Source organism: Hippichthys cyanospilos, chromosome 9 (assembly GCF_059441005.1).
Source record: "Hippichthys cyanospilos isolate Australia breed blue-spotted pipefish chromosome 9, RoL_Hcya_1.0, whole genome shotgun sequence".
In the NCBI taxonomy this organism is placed as follows: domain Eukaryota; kingdom Metazoa; phylum Chordata; class Actinopteri; order Syngnathiformes; family Syngnathidae; genus Hippichthys; species Hippichthys cyanospilos.
This window is the reverse complement of record NC_142377.1, coordinates 3,294,553-3,310,821: the sequence shown is the minus strand read 5'-3', so window position 1 is coordinate 3,310,821 and position 16,269 is coordinate 3,294,553. Positions and strand designations below refer to the sequence as shown.

Here is a 16,269-nt window from a genome sequence, read left to right as displayed (position 1 = left end):
CAAATTACCTTTGCTTTCTCACAAAAAAAGTAGCATCTCATCTACCAAACTCATTAGCCCCCGCAAAAAAAAAAAAATACAGGGTGAAATGACATTTTGTCAGTCATGAAATGCATGGGATCTTTCAGTAGTAAGCCACTTGGCACCGAGTAGTGAGGTGCAAATACGTTTTATAAAAGTGGTTGTGCAAGAACTTCGGGTGAAATTGTATGCAACAAATGAAATAGATAATGATACCAACATTTACTTTTACGTGATTGACCAAATCATCTCAAAGACCCTACATTTCATTTGCCTGTCATTTACAGTAACCAGAGGCAAAACCAATAGGGTGTAGGTTTAACGTAAGTGACGTCATTAAATGTTTTGACAGACTTGAAGGAACTGCCTGATCATGTACATTATATTTGACAAAAAAAAAAAACATACTGGTTGAAATAAACATCAATGCATTATGTGTTCTTGCTCATTGGCTCGATGAGGACTAATAGTGAGTCTTTGGTGCTGTTTCATCAAATGGACCAGGCCCCAGTCATGTGGGCCGCACAGAAGGTAGGCCTTGATGTGAGGACTCAAAAAAAAAAAAAAAAAAAATATATATATATATATATATATATATATATATATATATATATATATATATATATATATATATATATATATATATATATATATTTAAAAAGAAAAAAAAAACATTTGCCATGATTCTAGGTAAATTCTTGCAAGCACATCTTCAGCCTTACTGTGAATTTTATCTGAGCTCAAAGTGTTCTAAGCCTCTTCTAAGGGTGCAAGTTATGGCTGTGCTGCTTTAGTATGGAATTGGATGATTGTTTTGAGGGTTGTACAGAACTCAGTGGCTGCCTGTTTCTCTTTTTGTCGTCATTACACCAAAGACTAATCAGGATCAGGCTTAAGTTTCAGAATTTATTTTGCCCATTTGGTCTGAAACAGAAATAGCGCAATTCCCCAAATATTAGACGCACCTGTCAGTAAGACGCTCCCTTAATTTTGGGGTCAAATTCTGGTATTTTCTCTGTTAGTTTGTATAAGACGCACCAACAGTTTGGCAACAATGTCAAAACTATAGCAAAACAGAATAAAACACAACTCTTGATACTCTCATCTAGTTTAGTAATAGTTTAGTACTGTTCCTCTGCGTGAACAAGGATGGACTCGGACGTTGGTTCAGTCTGCCTGCTTCTTTTATTGAAAATAATGCTGTAACAACCTTGGCTAACACAAGCTGTTTGTTAGCTGCAACAGGCACTTGATGCTAACAGCTAACTCATGTCCCATTCCTCTAGCTTGTCTCATTACGATAATTATTGTAAGAATATGGCTAATATAAAAATGCACATCTGTGAGTCATTATTCGGTTTATGTGGTTGACAGATTAATCTTCCTCGAATGGTACCGAATAAAAATAAATAACTATTCGGTAACATTTAACCAATTAATAATCAGTTACCGTTTATAGACGCCCCCGTACTTTTGGCCTTCATTTTTGAAAAAAAAAAAAAAAAAGTACATCTTATATTTGGGGAATTACGGTAATTTTAAAGGCAGGATTAGCAGGAATGAGGATTACTTTGTTTTGAAAACAACATCAAAGGTTGCTATTTTGTACAAATATATCAACTGACCCTGCAGTTTTTACAGACTGGAAACAAAGCACAATTTCTTGTGTTGGGACAGAGATTTAAATTGCTCCATTTCTGGTTCCATCTCATGGTAAAACAATAGCAGTCTGCTTTCATAAGATTAAGGTAAAACAGAAAGTGTGGCTATAGTAGCTATATGCACTCGACTACCATCTATTTCAATGATTTCACAGAATTTTAAGACAAAGCACTTGGTGATTCAGTAATATTGTGGCTTGTTAGGGTTTATTTTTTGCCTATTTTTCTTAAAAAAAAATTCCACGATTGATCACGTCAAAACGGATTTCTTGGCTAATTTCCCCATTTAAAATAATGAAGAATTGCCTTTCAAAATAAAACATATCAATTTACATCAAACCAAGTAATTACCAAAAATAATAGTCCTTTGCAATCGTACAATAACAACAGTCAGGGGACTCTCATCAGGCAAAAAACAAAAAAAAAATCCATGGATCTGAATAAGACAAGAGTTTCCTATGTTTCTCCATTGAAACAGCCTATAGTGAAGCCTGTTGTCATTGTACACTGGTGCACTACATCTTCAATCAGAACCCTCCGAGGGATTAGCCCTTTCATTGGAAACATCCAGTTTTCCACCATGGTTGTCCATAGGTGCAAGGGAAGTGAATCATCAGTTTCCCAAATCGGAGTCTCTGTCACCAATGAAAAAGCGCATGTGGAAGCAGAGGGCAAGGAAGCTTGTTCCCAGCAGGTCACCGAGAGCAGTCAGGTAGGGAATAGAGAAGTTGTCAGGGTCCATCCCTCTGCCCCACATCCAGTGGACCATCCAGTCCGCTAGGTAGAGCAGGATCATTACCTGGAGGATAACAAATAATGTAAACCGAATCCTACATTCCTGCATTTCGGGTTGCACACCGTATACATTGGTGCTTCTATTTATGAACTCCTCTTGTTACGAAAAATTCGGCTTACGAAATTCATCTGCGGGAAAATTATTGTCTCTAGTAACGAGATCAAATCCGAGATACGAAGGGTTGGCGGCAAATAATATGAGACGCGTGACACCAGCGCTCGCGCCGACACGAATGTAACGTGTTACGTTATCACAACCCGTGATGTCTACCGTATTTCTACTTTGTGATGTCGGCTTGCCCACGCACGAGACAATAATTTTTTGCTGTGTCATGTTTTACTGCGTGTTCTATCTTTCACTAGTCTTTGTTACTTAATATAACAGTGATTTTGAGATTTCAAGTTTTGTTTTGTTTTATTTCATTTTTTATTTTATATACAAAGTAATTTTCGGGATACGAAGGGGGAAAATGTACAGAAGCGACCGTATCTTGCACTGTATTTGATAAATGACAATAGATTTCTCCATGGGGTTTGTCGTATTTTTTTCACCAACGAGAGTGACGTCACAGATCTGTTTCTTTTATGGTTGAAGAGCACTTTCACCTGTCACCTGTGCTAGAACTTGTGGCAAAGTGCTACTTATGTATTCCTGCCACATGAGTGCCATCTGAAAGAGTGCAGTATTTCCAACCGCTGGGGACATGTTAACACAATCAAGAGCATGCTTGAAATGAAAAAATGTTACAAGATTTTTTCGAAAAAGAATGTTTAATGTGTGCTCAGAGATGCCTATGATGTGTGCCTTCTGAAAAAGAATAAATAGAAGTCTATTTGAATAATTTCAGTCTGTTTTTTTTTAGTCATTTTAATTTGTATGCCATATTTTTTTTATCAAACATTGCCCAATATATCACAATACATATGGCAATACACCTGTACCGCAATATATCGCAATATACTTTTAAGACCCAATACCCAGCCCTAACAAAAACGTACAAATTAAACGTCCTAAAAAGGTGTGTCTTTATGCACGCATCACCAACACACGAGCACCATCTCAAGGCAAATAAGTGAACTGCATTCATATTGTCGACTGCTACAATTAATGTGATTAATTTGAAGGTTTTAGGAGGGTTTTTTTTTATGACTACTGATTATCCCACCAAATAATCCAGCAATGGGATGATTTTTTATTTCATGCTTGTGATGCCATCAGCAAATGCACACAACGTGGTATCAATGAACAGCAGCTTGTTATGATGTTTTTACAGTTAAACTGCACGAGATTTTTTAACTAATTAATGACATGGCTTGACTGCAGTATCAACTTCTGACCAATAGATGGTAGTAATAGACTGAGAAATGGTCATGAGGAGCTTGACCGCATTGGAATGCATGCCACATGCATCTGTTGGAAAAGTCTGTGTGGAAAATAGAAGGTGCTGTTGAAGCTTCCAGGCAAAAACTATTAATGTGGAAAGCTCATTCGACTTAATTGGGCACCCTGAAAAAAGTCAAAACCATCTTCATGACAGATCGAACTGCATGACTTGATGCCTGCCTTGAGGGAAACGATTAAAAAAAAAGACACAGCGTCTTATAGTGCCCCCATGCAGTATTTACTGATTTTGGCATGTCCGGCTGAATCCACCCTGATTTAATCACTACTCTATGATGAACAGAAAAACAAATGCATGTGCATGACGTGTTCACCTGCAGAAGTGCAGCACCCAGGTAGAAGGTGATGAAGACGGGGGTTAGTGTGATATGTCCCCCCCGCAGTGAGTTGATGGTGTAGAGGAAGACAAGGTGACCCGGGGCGACCAGGAGGAAGAGCACACGTGCCGAACGGGAGTTCACAGCTAGGGGGCAAAGAGTGAACCGGGGTTACATTCAACTCGACCACTGCTTATCCTCTCAATTGTTTTTTTTACGTAAATTACATCTAAAAGGTATAAGTAAGAGTTGTTTCGTACAATTCTTTTACATACTGAATGCACTGAATGAACAGTTTATGACCCTCTGCATTAAGATGAATTAGAACCTCTACGCCACAGGTGTGAACGTCAAGGCCCGGGAGCCAGATCTGGCCCGCCAGATCATTTCATGTGGCCCGCGAACGCTAATTATGACTTCAAGTTTCAGGCAATAATTCCAAATTTTCCAGTTGACTTCAACTCTTACCATTTTTTGTTATTTTTTGTGTCCTCTTCTTTCAAAATGTGTAAATGTGTGATGATCATAATTCAAACTTCAAACGCCCCTCTGACAGAAACTATAACTACAATGTGGCTTATGATAAAAATGAGGTTGACACCCCTGCTCTGCGCTAACTAATAAAAATGTGCTCAGTTTTGATTTGAGAAGACTAATGTTTTCACAGTTGAGTTCAGTTACAGTTTCAAATGTATTCTATTGTATGTATTCTAAATTTAACAAAAAACTTTTTTTGTACTTCAAATTTCCACTCATATTTCATTAGATAATTCAGAACGTACTGGAAGAGAAAAAAGTGGAGCATGGTGTGGGACACTTCCTGTTCCTGGGCGTGGGGTTGGGATCCCCCATGGGTATACCATTCATGTGCAGGTAGGTGGAGATTCGACTGGCTTGAACTGCAACCAGGTTACCTCCCACACCTGACAAACAGAGACACGCACAATCAAAGTTGTAGATTGTAACCACATTTGAATTCAGTTTCATTTTACTGTTAAATTCACAAATTGCCAACCGTTTTTAAACTTTGCCAACAACAGTAAGTCAACTGAAAATATTTTATGCTTTTTTTCTTATACAAACACTGAGTCCAAACACATGCAAAAATACATTTGCAATTTCTGAAAATGCATCTGTGTTCTGAATGTTGTTAAGTGACTGGCCTGTCACAAATCCACCTATTTGTAGAATCGTTGCCCCCAAGTTTCTTTGCAAATGATTGGGCAGTTAGCGTTCTACTGTAGAGCTGATATTTTCAAGTGAAGGCTGGAGTCCCATCTTTGCATAGCCGGTACACCTTATCAATTCAAAGCCTTAAAGTTTACACATTAGAATTAGCTAACAGTGTTACCAACATTAGCTTTTGATAACCAGCCAACTCCAGTGTTTGAAGTGTTGTTGCAGAGGCGGGCTTAATGCATTGATGTTCCTGCTAATTTGGCCGACGGGTCTCTGGGAATTCAGGTACAGGCAGGGTGTGTGTGTGTGTGTGTGTGTGTGTGTGTGTGTGTGTGGGTGTGTGTGCGTGTGACTGCTTGGTGGCGGAGCGATGGGCCAAAACCATAGATTTCAAACTCCAGTCTTTGAGGGCCAATATCCTGCATTTATTGTTGCTTCTCTTTATGACACAACTGATGCAAATAACAAAGATCATTTTCAAGCTCCTGCAGAGCTTGCCGATGAGCTAAGCGACGAGCTGATCAAGTGATTCGGGTGTGTAGGGAGAGAAACCATGAAAATAAATGTATGATGCTGGCCATTTGAGGACTAGAGTTTGAGACCAGTGGTCTAAACCAGGAGTGTCAAACTCATTTTAGCTCAGGGGCCACATAGAGGAAAATCTAAATCTTCTCAAGTAGGCCAGAGTGGTAAAAGTCAAAATACAAGCACAGACTCCTCACCATTGATGACTGGAGTGAAGACGGCCATGCCAGCAAAGTTTGGGTTGGTAACGGTCTTGTCAAGAATAAGACCACCGACACTACAAAAGACAGGGCATTTTGAACAAAATAAATGAACATTTAGGTAAAATAGTAACACCTAAATGGCGGTGGAAACAAAACGTGTAATCAGGGTTCGATTCCTATTCCATACCCTCATTTCTAGACATCTAATTTTCTAATTTAGGAATTATTTAAAAGTTATCATATTATCCATTCACCCATCCATCCATTTTCTATAGCCGCTTATCCTCAAAGAGGTCGCAGGCCAGTTGATGCCTATCCCAGCTGACTACGGGCAGTAGGTGGGGGGGTACACTGAACTGGTTGCTCGCCAATCACAGGGCACACAGAGACAAACAACCACTCACGCACCTAGTCACACCTAAGTACAATTTAGTCTGTCCAATACACCTGCCAGTCATGATTTTGGCATGTGGGAGGAAGAGAACCAAGGCTGGCGAGGGGAGCACATGCAAACTCCACGCAGGAAGGTCAGAGCGAGGTGGATTTGAACTCGGTTCCCTCAACTGTGAAAAGGATGTGCTAACCACTGCTCCACTGTGCCAACATGTTGAAATATTATGAACACATAAATCTTTTGATATTATACTATTATAAATTGATTTTCCATACATTCTAATTGGTTTTTAGAAACATTCAATTTTCTAAACTAGCAAACTACTTCAATACAATCATAATGTTAAGAAAACATATTTTTCCATGCTTTATTTTTCATGTTTCCTTTTTTCTTTCTTTTTTAAAATTTGTTAATGCCTGAGAATTTATCATTTTTGTACTTTTCCATACGTTCTATAATTGTGTAGGAACCCAATGTAATAGACTGCAAAAATACATAGAGTATTATGATTTAGTTACATTTATTTACCTCACTTGCACAAAGTAAAAGACAACTGCTATGGAAAGGAAAGGAACCGCAAGAGACACACCTGCTGATGGCCATAGCAATAATGACTGGCTCCCATCCGGAGTAGAGGACTTCTCGAGTAGACGGGATCTTCCTGGCTATCAGCACCCATAATGGACACAGTGCCACAAACACCGCACATACCAGAGGATTGGCATAGTCATTGTATTCTGCATGAGAGGATCACAAACCTGTGATTCACATCCAGGCATTATTTCATTTATTTTGATTTCTTCTTAAAACCCTGAAGAATGGGTTATGCTTGAAATGATCTATTGAATGATTGTTGGACACCTTTACCCTCTCCACTATTTGAATTTGATGGATTGTGTTTGACCTTATAGGTGTACATGAATAAACCTCCAAGTGTTGTTTGAAAGCAGGCTGTGTCTTTAAACTGCAAAAAGGTTTGATTGATATGTCACATTTGTGTCAGACCCCACCTCTGTCAATACGTAATAGGTATGAGGTGACAGATGAGTCAGCTTACAATATTGTTGATTGTTCCAAGAGGTGTGCTTTGTTTGTACATGGTAAATGATGGAACAAACGATAGTGTGGCAAGACTGGGTGTGGTGAATATACCAACAATGAAGGCAAATAGTTGAGGACCCATTTGTCAAGGTTTTTCACACATATTATTTTAGACACATTCACAAGTGGATATGCTCAGTTCAGCACAGTATTGTTTAGAAAGAAAAATGTGATGTGTTGTCCTTCCCATGCGCGTGATCATTACTCGGGTGTCATCATTCCAATATAACACAGTCATGACATTTAAAGAACATCCCATTGGGTAAAGAACATCCCAAGTAAGATGATCAGCAAAGTCATCTCAGAAGACCTCCATTTCAAACAAATTGGACAGGTCCAAAGATGAATACCCGTAGAAGACTATGAGGATTTTTGCGCAAGTGAAGTGCAGGAAGGAGAGGATGTCCAGGATTTAAATGGGAGGAGTAATTTGGCACATAGGATAGTGATGATTATTTTGTGAGCTTTTGTGAAATCACATTCAAATGTGTCAAAAAATAAAGCATTGAAACTTCAAATCGTTTTATTGTTGTGACATTAGCTTCGGCATCTGCATCTGTGCGCGTGCACATTGGATCGGACTTTTCTTGTTTTTGCCCCACTCCCTCCCCCCATAACCTCAAATCTATGTTATTCGATATACAATGAAAAAACACATTTAAAAGTAGCGTAATTTCATAATTTTAATAACATACACCCTGTGTTTTAATTGGACAGCCATAATATGTGTAAGCACTAAAGTCAGGGGTAGACTTCTATTTGTGTTTTTGTAAAATTCACCCAAATTCAAGTAAAAAAGGGGGGATCGACTTATATACGTGGTCGACTTGTACATGGAGAAATATGGTAGATGAAATGTCGCGACAATTTTTGTTGGTGTTTGAAAAAACATTTACCCTAGCAGACAATTCTACTCACTACCTCATATTTGGTGCTGCTATTCTGTTGACAAAAAAAAAAAAAAAAAACTCATTGAAAAGAAACAACGGCATGGTTTCTGCTACGATAATCATGAGCTGTACATTGAATTATTTATTTGAATGCCGTCCTGTCAAATGTTCTGTCATGGCTTTGTGTGAATTTGAGGCTGTAAGTGGTTGAGGATCACTGCTCTAGAAGCTCAGAAAACTGAGGTACATTATACTGAGGTTTTACATGATGAGACGCATGATGACACAGTAGCGCAGGCTCTCGATTTTGGTAGGACTTCCAAATTTTGGTTGTATCCCAAATGGCTCGACTGACATCCCATGAATTTTAAGTTTGGTTTATAGGTGTTAACCATGTTAGTCTCGTCTCTTGAATCTACGTCTGGTTTTGTTACCTAGTTCCTTGTACAACCCCGTCGAAATGCCGGCCAGTAGGGACAAGGTGATCAGATCTCCCAGACTAGCAGCGATAGGTGTGGCCACATTATCTGGGTTGATGCCAACTTTTCTGGATGCAATGATCACACCAATCATGATGAGTCCTGTATGGCAGAACATGGAAACATTGATCATCAGTTTCACTTGTTGGTGATTCACCAACATTCCGCTGCAAAAATATTTGAACAGCCAAACTCTGCTTTTGCTGTAGGCCGAAAACATTTGACATCAAAACATGAAAATGAGACAAGAGATCAACAATTCAATTTTACTGGAATATGCATTAGGTAACTGTAATTGTATGCGTATCACTTACTGAAGAAGGGGGTAATATCTGTACAGAACCAAATGTTTTTAGGTGATCAGAAATTTCACCTAAACTTAGGTAATAGTTACAAATCCTGATTTTTGTTTTTTGTTTTTTTTTTGGAGGAAAAAACACTATTTTCAGTCTCCTTTAGCAGAACAAACCATAAGTCAAGACACTGGCACCTCCGATCCGTTTCACAGGCAAAATCTACATCTGAAAATGAGAGCGGACAATCACTGGGCAGGGTGACGTGGCTCAGCGGAAATGTTCGTCACCCAGTCGGAAGATTCGATCCCCAACCTAGCGACCATGTCAAAGTGTCCTTGAGCAAGACATTGAATGCTATTTTGCTCGCAGTGAATCTGGAAGCGCCTTGCATGGCAGCGGTCTCCATCTGAACCCTGATTTGCTCCCCGTGGACCTTCCAGTACCTTTCATGGCAGCGTCCTCCATTGGTAAAGTATGTGCGCGTAAATGGGGGAATGTAAGCTTTTGTAAAGAGCTTTGAGTACCATATGGTGTAGAAAGTGGTTTATGATTTCACTCCAGTAAACTTTTTTAACCATTGGCAATACCTGTTTGAATAATAAATGTCATATGCCAGTCACGCGCTTCAATACTTTTGCTGAAAGGAAAAATGGGTGAGTTCAGACATATGGTGATATCTACCTATATACAGTACGTTGTGAATCCTGTCCAGATATAAATACCCGGAAGTACAACATGAAATGTTGATAGAATCTTATGACATAAAACCCAAATACTTTTGGTCTACTGAGAAAAAAAATGCCACACTGTTACAACGCTTTTGGAAAGTATATTTATGAGTGATCATGAATACAAATGTAATATGTAATGCCGAGCGAGTTCAACCAGGTGAGTTGGGTGTTTCTGCCGAATATCCCTGACATCATGTGTGGCGGAAATGACATACCTAATAGCAGAGATGCAATAAAGGCAGTGGCTACACTGGAGGCACAAAGCAGTACTGCGTGGCCCAGCCTGAAGTGGCCCTCAGGAATCCAACCGAAGATGACAGCAGCAATGGAGGCCAGGAACCCTACGACAGTGGCCTGGACCTGAACACACACATGGAACATAAAAACGGGTTAAGATTACAATAAAATTTAACCACAGATGATTGGAAATCTATTTGGCCAGGGAGGTTGCCAGTGGCATAATAGCATCATCATTTGTGTTATCTCAAGAACTTGCTAAGTGCTAAAACACAATTTTAACACGATCTGAAACCTGAACATTAGTTGTCAGTTGCAAAGACAACTATTAATCCATATATCTCCAAGAACACAATGTGTCAAATAAATCTTTTAATAGCCAAGCTTGTTCCAGCGGTTTATCATTCACATTTTGTTTCACGGGATGTTGATGTACAGCTGTGTCAGTTTCACCTGTTAAATCATCAGAATGTGGTAAAATTTGTTCCATACTTCATCCTATTGTGATGACATCATTGCTGTCAAAATTCTTAAAAATGCATTCATCACTAACTTCTATATCAAGAGTTGCTTTGTAGGTTCAAAGTTCTCTGACGTCACAAAGTTACTGACTTAATGACTTCAGTGACTTTGGCTCCTTCAGACACTCACTTACTCACTTACTCCTGGATTGTTACGTTTACACAACAAGGAGCGGAGTTTTTCTTAACTGTCTTATACTGTGCAAATGGCCCCAAAGGAAGGGTGAATGTTTTTTTGTATGTATAAAAACATTTGAAATAGAACTGATTGATAACACGTCTTATAATCAGGGATGCACATAAATGGTATGCAGGTACACATGCGCGACAAAAATCACTGATGCGTAACGTCGCCTTTTTCACTTCGCGCATTAGCGTATCTAGAAAACTTTCACCCATAACAACCACCATGTGGGGCAAGATTGACCTCTCGTGTCCCCAGCTAGCAGGCAAAACTAGTACATTTGATACAGGTTTGAAAATGTTCCTTTTTTGAGAAGTATGAAATGAGCACATTAATGAGCACAATTTATGGCTAACAAACAATATAATGGAGAAGCAATAGGAAATCGCCCTCTTGCTTGGCCGCGAGACAAACTGCAGGAACAAGGCAAGCTATGTAACAGTTTTCTCCTTGCCTTTTATATAGCTAAACATGCGCCTCTCATGCGTTCCTATTCTGAGGAAATGTTTTTGCTTACTGAAGCGGCTTGGACTGGCTGTCTGGGCTGCGCATCATTCTCGTGAAGGAGATTGTTTATGTTGTGTCACTTTACAGTGACAGCGAATTTACTTCTAACGTTCTAGGACAAAAAAAAAAAAAACCTGGGTCCTGAGTGAATGCTAGAAAACTTTTCTTAGACGCAGGCTGGCTGTGTAAACACTCAGACAGTGTGCTGCTAATGTGGGAGCGACACTGAGAAGACGTTGAGTAAAAACATTTTTGATGAAAGAAAGGGTGTGTACCAAATACGTCTTCTGGCACTCATGTGGTAACCCACGGAAAAAAAATATGTGAACCCCCGCTTATAATTATGTCTGATAATGGACTCAATGATCCAGAAAATATGGTAATTCATTCAAGCGTGCACCTTGTGATGTTTTCCTGTTTCCCCTGGTTTTTCATGGAAAAAGAAAAAGAATGTTTAACAGCATTTCTTTAATCCTCAGAATGGCCGATCCCTATCTCCCATGAACAGCGAGGATCCACAACTTTGCAAAAACTAGTGATGAGAAAAAGAAGCTTCAACTTTGCTTCATGGAGTAGTTGTGTTTTTTAGACTCCTTTGTATGACACTGTTGGTTCCAAGAACAGGTTTGTGCTTTCTGCCTTACATTGACTGGAGGGTGCAGCTGCTTTATGAGGCCTATTGACACTTCATTTTCCCATCACTAGATTTTTTTTTTGTTCTGACGATTATAAATGAAGCGAAACCAGCAAAATGCCACATACATGTTTTTCAGCAGTTATAAAATAATAATCAAGTCACAATTGTGAAAATGTGCACCGTTTTATGTTTTCTATACCTGGATGAGAGCCAAGTTCCCCATGATCATGTTCCACATGTCCTTGGTTGTGTCCATCAGACCAATATTGGCCTGCAAGACAAAGCACAGAACAGAAAGTTAGTTATCACTTGCACATGGCCCGATCGGAACAATAAGAGATCAGTTTTCTAGACAAAGAGTCTCTGATCTCTCATCCCCACCCAGGCCGACTCCACTTATCTCATCTCCTCTCTTTTACCCAACACTCACACAACTGTGTGCGCACACAAACACACACATGCACAAATGCTCTCAAGCACCAACGGGATGTGGTCAGTGGCCACACAGGTCCACTCTGTAAAGCCCTACTGCCACACGAAGCAACCATTTTTCAGCGCACATCTATCTGCTTGATTTGGTCATCATGATTGGATACATTGGTTTTAAAGTGTTTACTTCTATTTGGTTGTTGTGCAATACAGAAAATAACAAAGTATTGCTTCCTTTCTAGTTTTAATCTTTCATAATTAATGTAAAATGTACAGGAAGGAAACAAATTCTGTAACAAAACCTGGCTGATGATTTCTGCAGAAACCTTCATGGAATTGGAGACTTGTGAATCAAATAAAAAGAGGGTTTGGACAGGCTGCTTTTTTTTTCTGTTGTCACTTTTGATCCGGCGTTTTCTTCGTGTTTCACCCAGCTTCAGCGAGTAATACATTTTTTTGTTGAGCTCATCTCATATGCATTTTGGATCCACCTTCCCCACACCCGTCACCAACATGTTGCTCCAACATGACTCTTGGTGGACTTCATAAAACTTTGTGAACAATGTTTAAATGCTCCGGAAAATACCCTGTGTAGCCCAGTAAAGCGTACGTGTGCTTCTGAGGGGTCGAATCACTGAGAGCCTAAGTATGAAACGCACCGACCACCACTGCAACACGCACAATCAATCGTACCCAAATAACACAACGTTTGCATTGTGTCTGGTGTGAACAAGGCATTTAAAAAAAAACATGCATTGCTTATCATGCACCCCAAGTTTATTTTTTAGTTAACTATTAAAAATAGAAATATTCACAATTAATCAGAGCTGATTAAAAAAGTATTTTAAAAAAATCTATTTTGTACATTATGCTAATGAAAAGCGTATGCATTTGTATTTTCAATGAAATATTCAATAAATACTGCTACAGGGCACATTTACAGTAGCTGATTGTTTAGAATACGCCATCAAATTAGCTTTGGAATTCCAGTAGATCCTGTTTTGTCACACATTGCAGAAACATGCAGTTAATTCAAGACTTAATTATCTATAGTGAAGGACTGAATGTTTTCTTTTATTGTCGATATGTGTGCCCTTCTACAAAGCATCTGAGCATTTGACAAATTGGAGTAGATATTGCTAATTAAAAATTCAAACTTATATCCATATCACTTATTCTGCACATTTGGCAGTATGCAAAACGGACATACAGTAGATAGAGACATATTTATGCGTACAACTATTATAGAGTCTAACCAACCTGTAAAAACTTGCATGTTTTTGGTCTGTGGGAGAAAGAGAGAACTCATGCAGGCACATCGAGAACATGTAAACTCAGCTCTGAAAGGCCCCAGCAGGCAGGTTTGAACCCAAAGCCTTCCTGCTGTGAGGTGACAGTATTAACCATCACACCACTATGGCAAGGGACAGGAGTAGAACAAGGAAAAATGTGTGCCTGTTAGCTCCTTTTAATAGAACCAACTTGAAAGGGAAAGTCCTGTGGGACTGAATGTCAAAGAAACAATGTATAATATTGCAATGCTGCTGGTAAATCAAAGTGAATATATGCTACGAAAACAGCAACTGATCAAACACACCATTTGTTTACATGACTCGAGAGTAAAAAAAAATCCTAAGGGTAAAATAACTATATAATAAAATTATTCTATATTAAACAAATGGCAAATACTATACCCACAACATAACACAGACGTGACAAAAAATCCAAGGCCTCGGTGACATGCTCATCTGTGTTGAAAAGAGTATGTCAGTTTAACTATTAAAGCACACAAGGCTATCAGGGCCATGTCAACATGTGGATGGAGCCCTCCCGCTGCAACATTCATATGGCTGTTCAAAGAGGGCAAATGGCTATGCATGTTGATAAGAAAGTTTACGTGCAACTGATAACAAAAAGACAAATATCGAAATAGAGAACTGGGGGCCACCAAAAGCGGCCACCCAATGAACCAACCCTATATGCAAAGAGTCAGGACACATCATTTCGTACATTAAGTTCCCTACCGAAGGATTCACTTTTCATTACCGGTACCTTCTTTTTAAAAATATTTTTTGGCGCACGCTGATTAAGTATTTTTCTCCACAAATATATATCTAACCATTGTACCAAAGAGCAGATGGATGTAATATAGGATCTTTGTAGTAACATGAGCAGAATAAAAGATGAAAGCAAGGAAAACAAGATCAGACAGCTGACACTAAGAGTTACGTTCCGTTTTTGAATCATAAGGCAAACTTTGAGTGGTTTTAATCTCTTGATTAGCAGTGACATGAAAAAAGTGTGGTCCAGCTGGGGTCAGCCATTAAAAAGCTGACAGTAATGTTTCAAGACAAGCTTCTAACAGTCTTAATTTGAGAGGATTGATGGTATAGTTTTTCATGCTTTAACCTTGTGGGGAATGGCAATAAGATTTGTTAAAAAAAATAAGAGCAATGAAATACTCAGACCTAGATGCTATGCACCTGATGCTGTTTATTTGTTGTGTTTCTGTCTTGTTTGTTTTTGTTTTGCTGGAGGTGTCACTTATTTCAGCAGTGATGAGCACCCAAGAGCAAAAAAGTAGGAAACTAATGCAGGAGGGCAAGATATATTTAAAATTGTAATGTAATATACTGTATTCATATTTACCTTTTACACATGTATTTGTTTGATCAAATATTTGCTGATAAGCTTAACAATAGCTGCTAGAAACATATTTGGCTGACTCATTGATTGATATTGTCACATATACGGAAACTTGAAATGTCATTTTGTTGTCAGAATAACTGACTTGTGAAGTGGCAGTCATTTGAGCCAGGTCAGTGGGGCCCAGGGCTAATCAGCAGTGTCACTTGTTTCCCAGACACGAGTGGAAAGAATGTGGGGATTGTTCTGCTTAGCTGCAATTCTGGAATCATGCTCTTACGTGTGGCTTTAAGGAGTTGTGGTGTGTAATACCGAAAGGTCACTGACCCCTAGGCATGTTAAATAAATGGACGTTAATTTTCTGCGTTATCAGCTCAAAGACTTGTGTCTTGATCGTGAGATTACCACAGATGCACCTTATTCTGATAAAGAAACAACTTAGATAGTGGAAGACTTTTTGTTACTATTATAGTTATTATTTGTATGGTGTTCCAACTGAAATTCGGGTTACGGCGCATCAAGGACCCCCATATATATATATGTGTATATATATATATATATATATATATATATATATATATATAAAAAAATATATATATATATATATATATATATATATATATATATATATATATATATATATATATATATATATATATATATAAAGAGAGAGAGAGAGCGAGAGAGAGAGAGCGCAGAAAAAATGACAAGAGTGCAAGAAAAGAGCACAGAAAAAGAAGTTGCTCACTCAAAATTCCTTTTTGCTCGCTCGCGATAGCCCTCCCTCCCTCGCTCAACATCTCCCTGTAGCGCTCGCTCAACATCGAGCTCTCGCTTGTTTGAGTTGTCCTCTACCCGCGCTCAGTTCTACACACACGTTATGAATGTGCCACAGAGATAGCCAATCAGAGCTAGTAAAAGCACATGATTGACAGCTTTGTATCCAATGAGATTGCTTGTTGTGTTCACCCCGAAAGGGCAAGCGAGAGTGGGTCAACACGGACTTGGGTGGGAGAAGAACAATTTATGGGTATTACTTTAAATATTATTATTATTACTGTATCATATCATTTGACAGAACTACCTTGTTAGTTTTTGTACTTTAATGATGTAA

General features: G+C 38.8%; 1 protein-coding gene across 1 annotated transcript in view; it reads right to left on the bottom strand.

Annotated features, from left to right (window-relative positions):
- Window positions 1-704: 704 nt before the first annotated feature.
- The window catches only part of slc41a1 (solute carrier family 41 member 1), a 33,440-nt gene continuing 17,875 nt past the window's right edge, over window positions 705-16,269 (bottom strand). The window contains exons 5-12 of the mRNA XM_088424169.1: window positions 12,280-12,351; window positions 10,210-10,354; window positions 8,923-9,069; window positions 7,087-7,234; window positions 6,098-6,177; window positions 4,979-5,119; window positions 4,194-4,342; window positions 705-2,481 (exon numbers count right to left, since the gene is read on the bottom strand). Of these exons, the coding sequence (XP_088280295.1) occupies window positions 2,296-2,481; window positions 4,194-4,342; window positions 4,979-5,119; window positions 6,098-6,177; window positions 7,087-7,234; window positions 8,923-9,069; window positions 10,210-10,354; window positions 12,280-12,351 (1,068 nt within the window). The 3' untranslated portion in view covers window positions 705-2,295. The remainder of the gene's footprint in view (window positions 2,482-4,193; window positions 4,343-4,978; window positions 5,120-6,097; window positions 6,178-7,086; window positions 7,235-8,922; window positions 9,070-10,209; window positions 10,355-12,279; window positions 12,352-16,269) is intronic.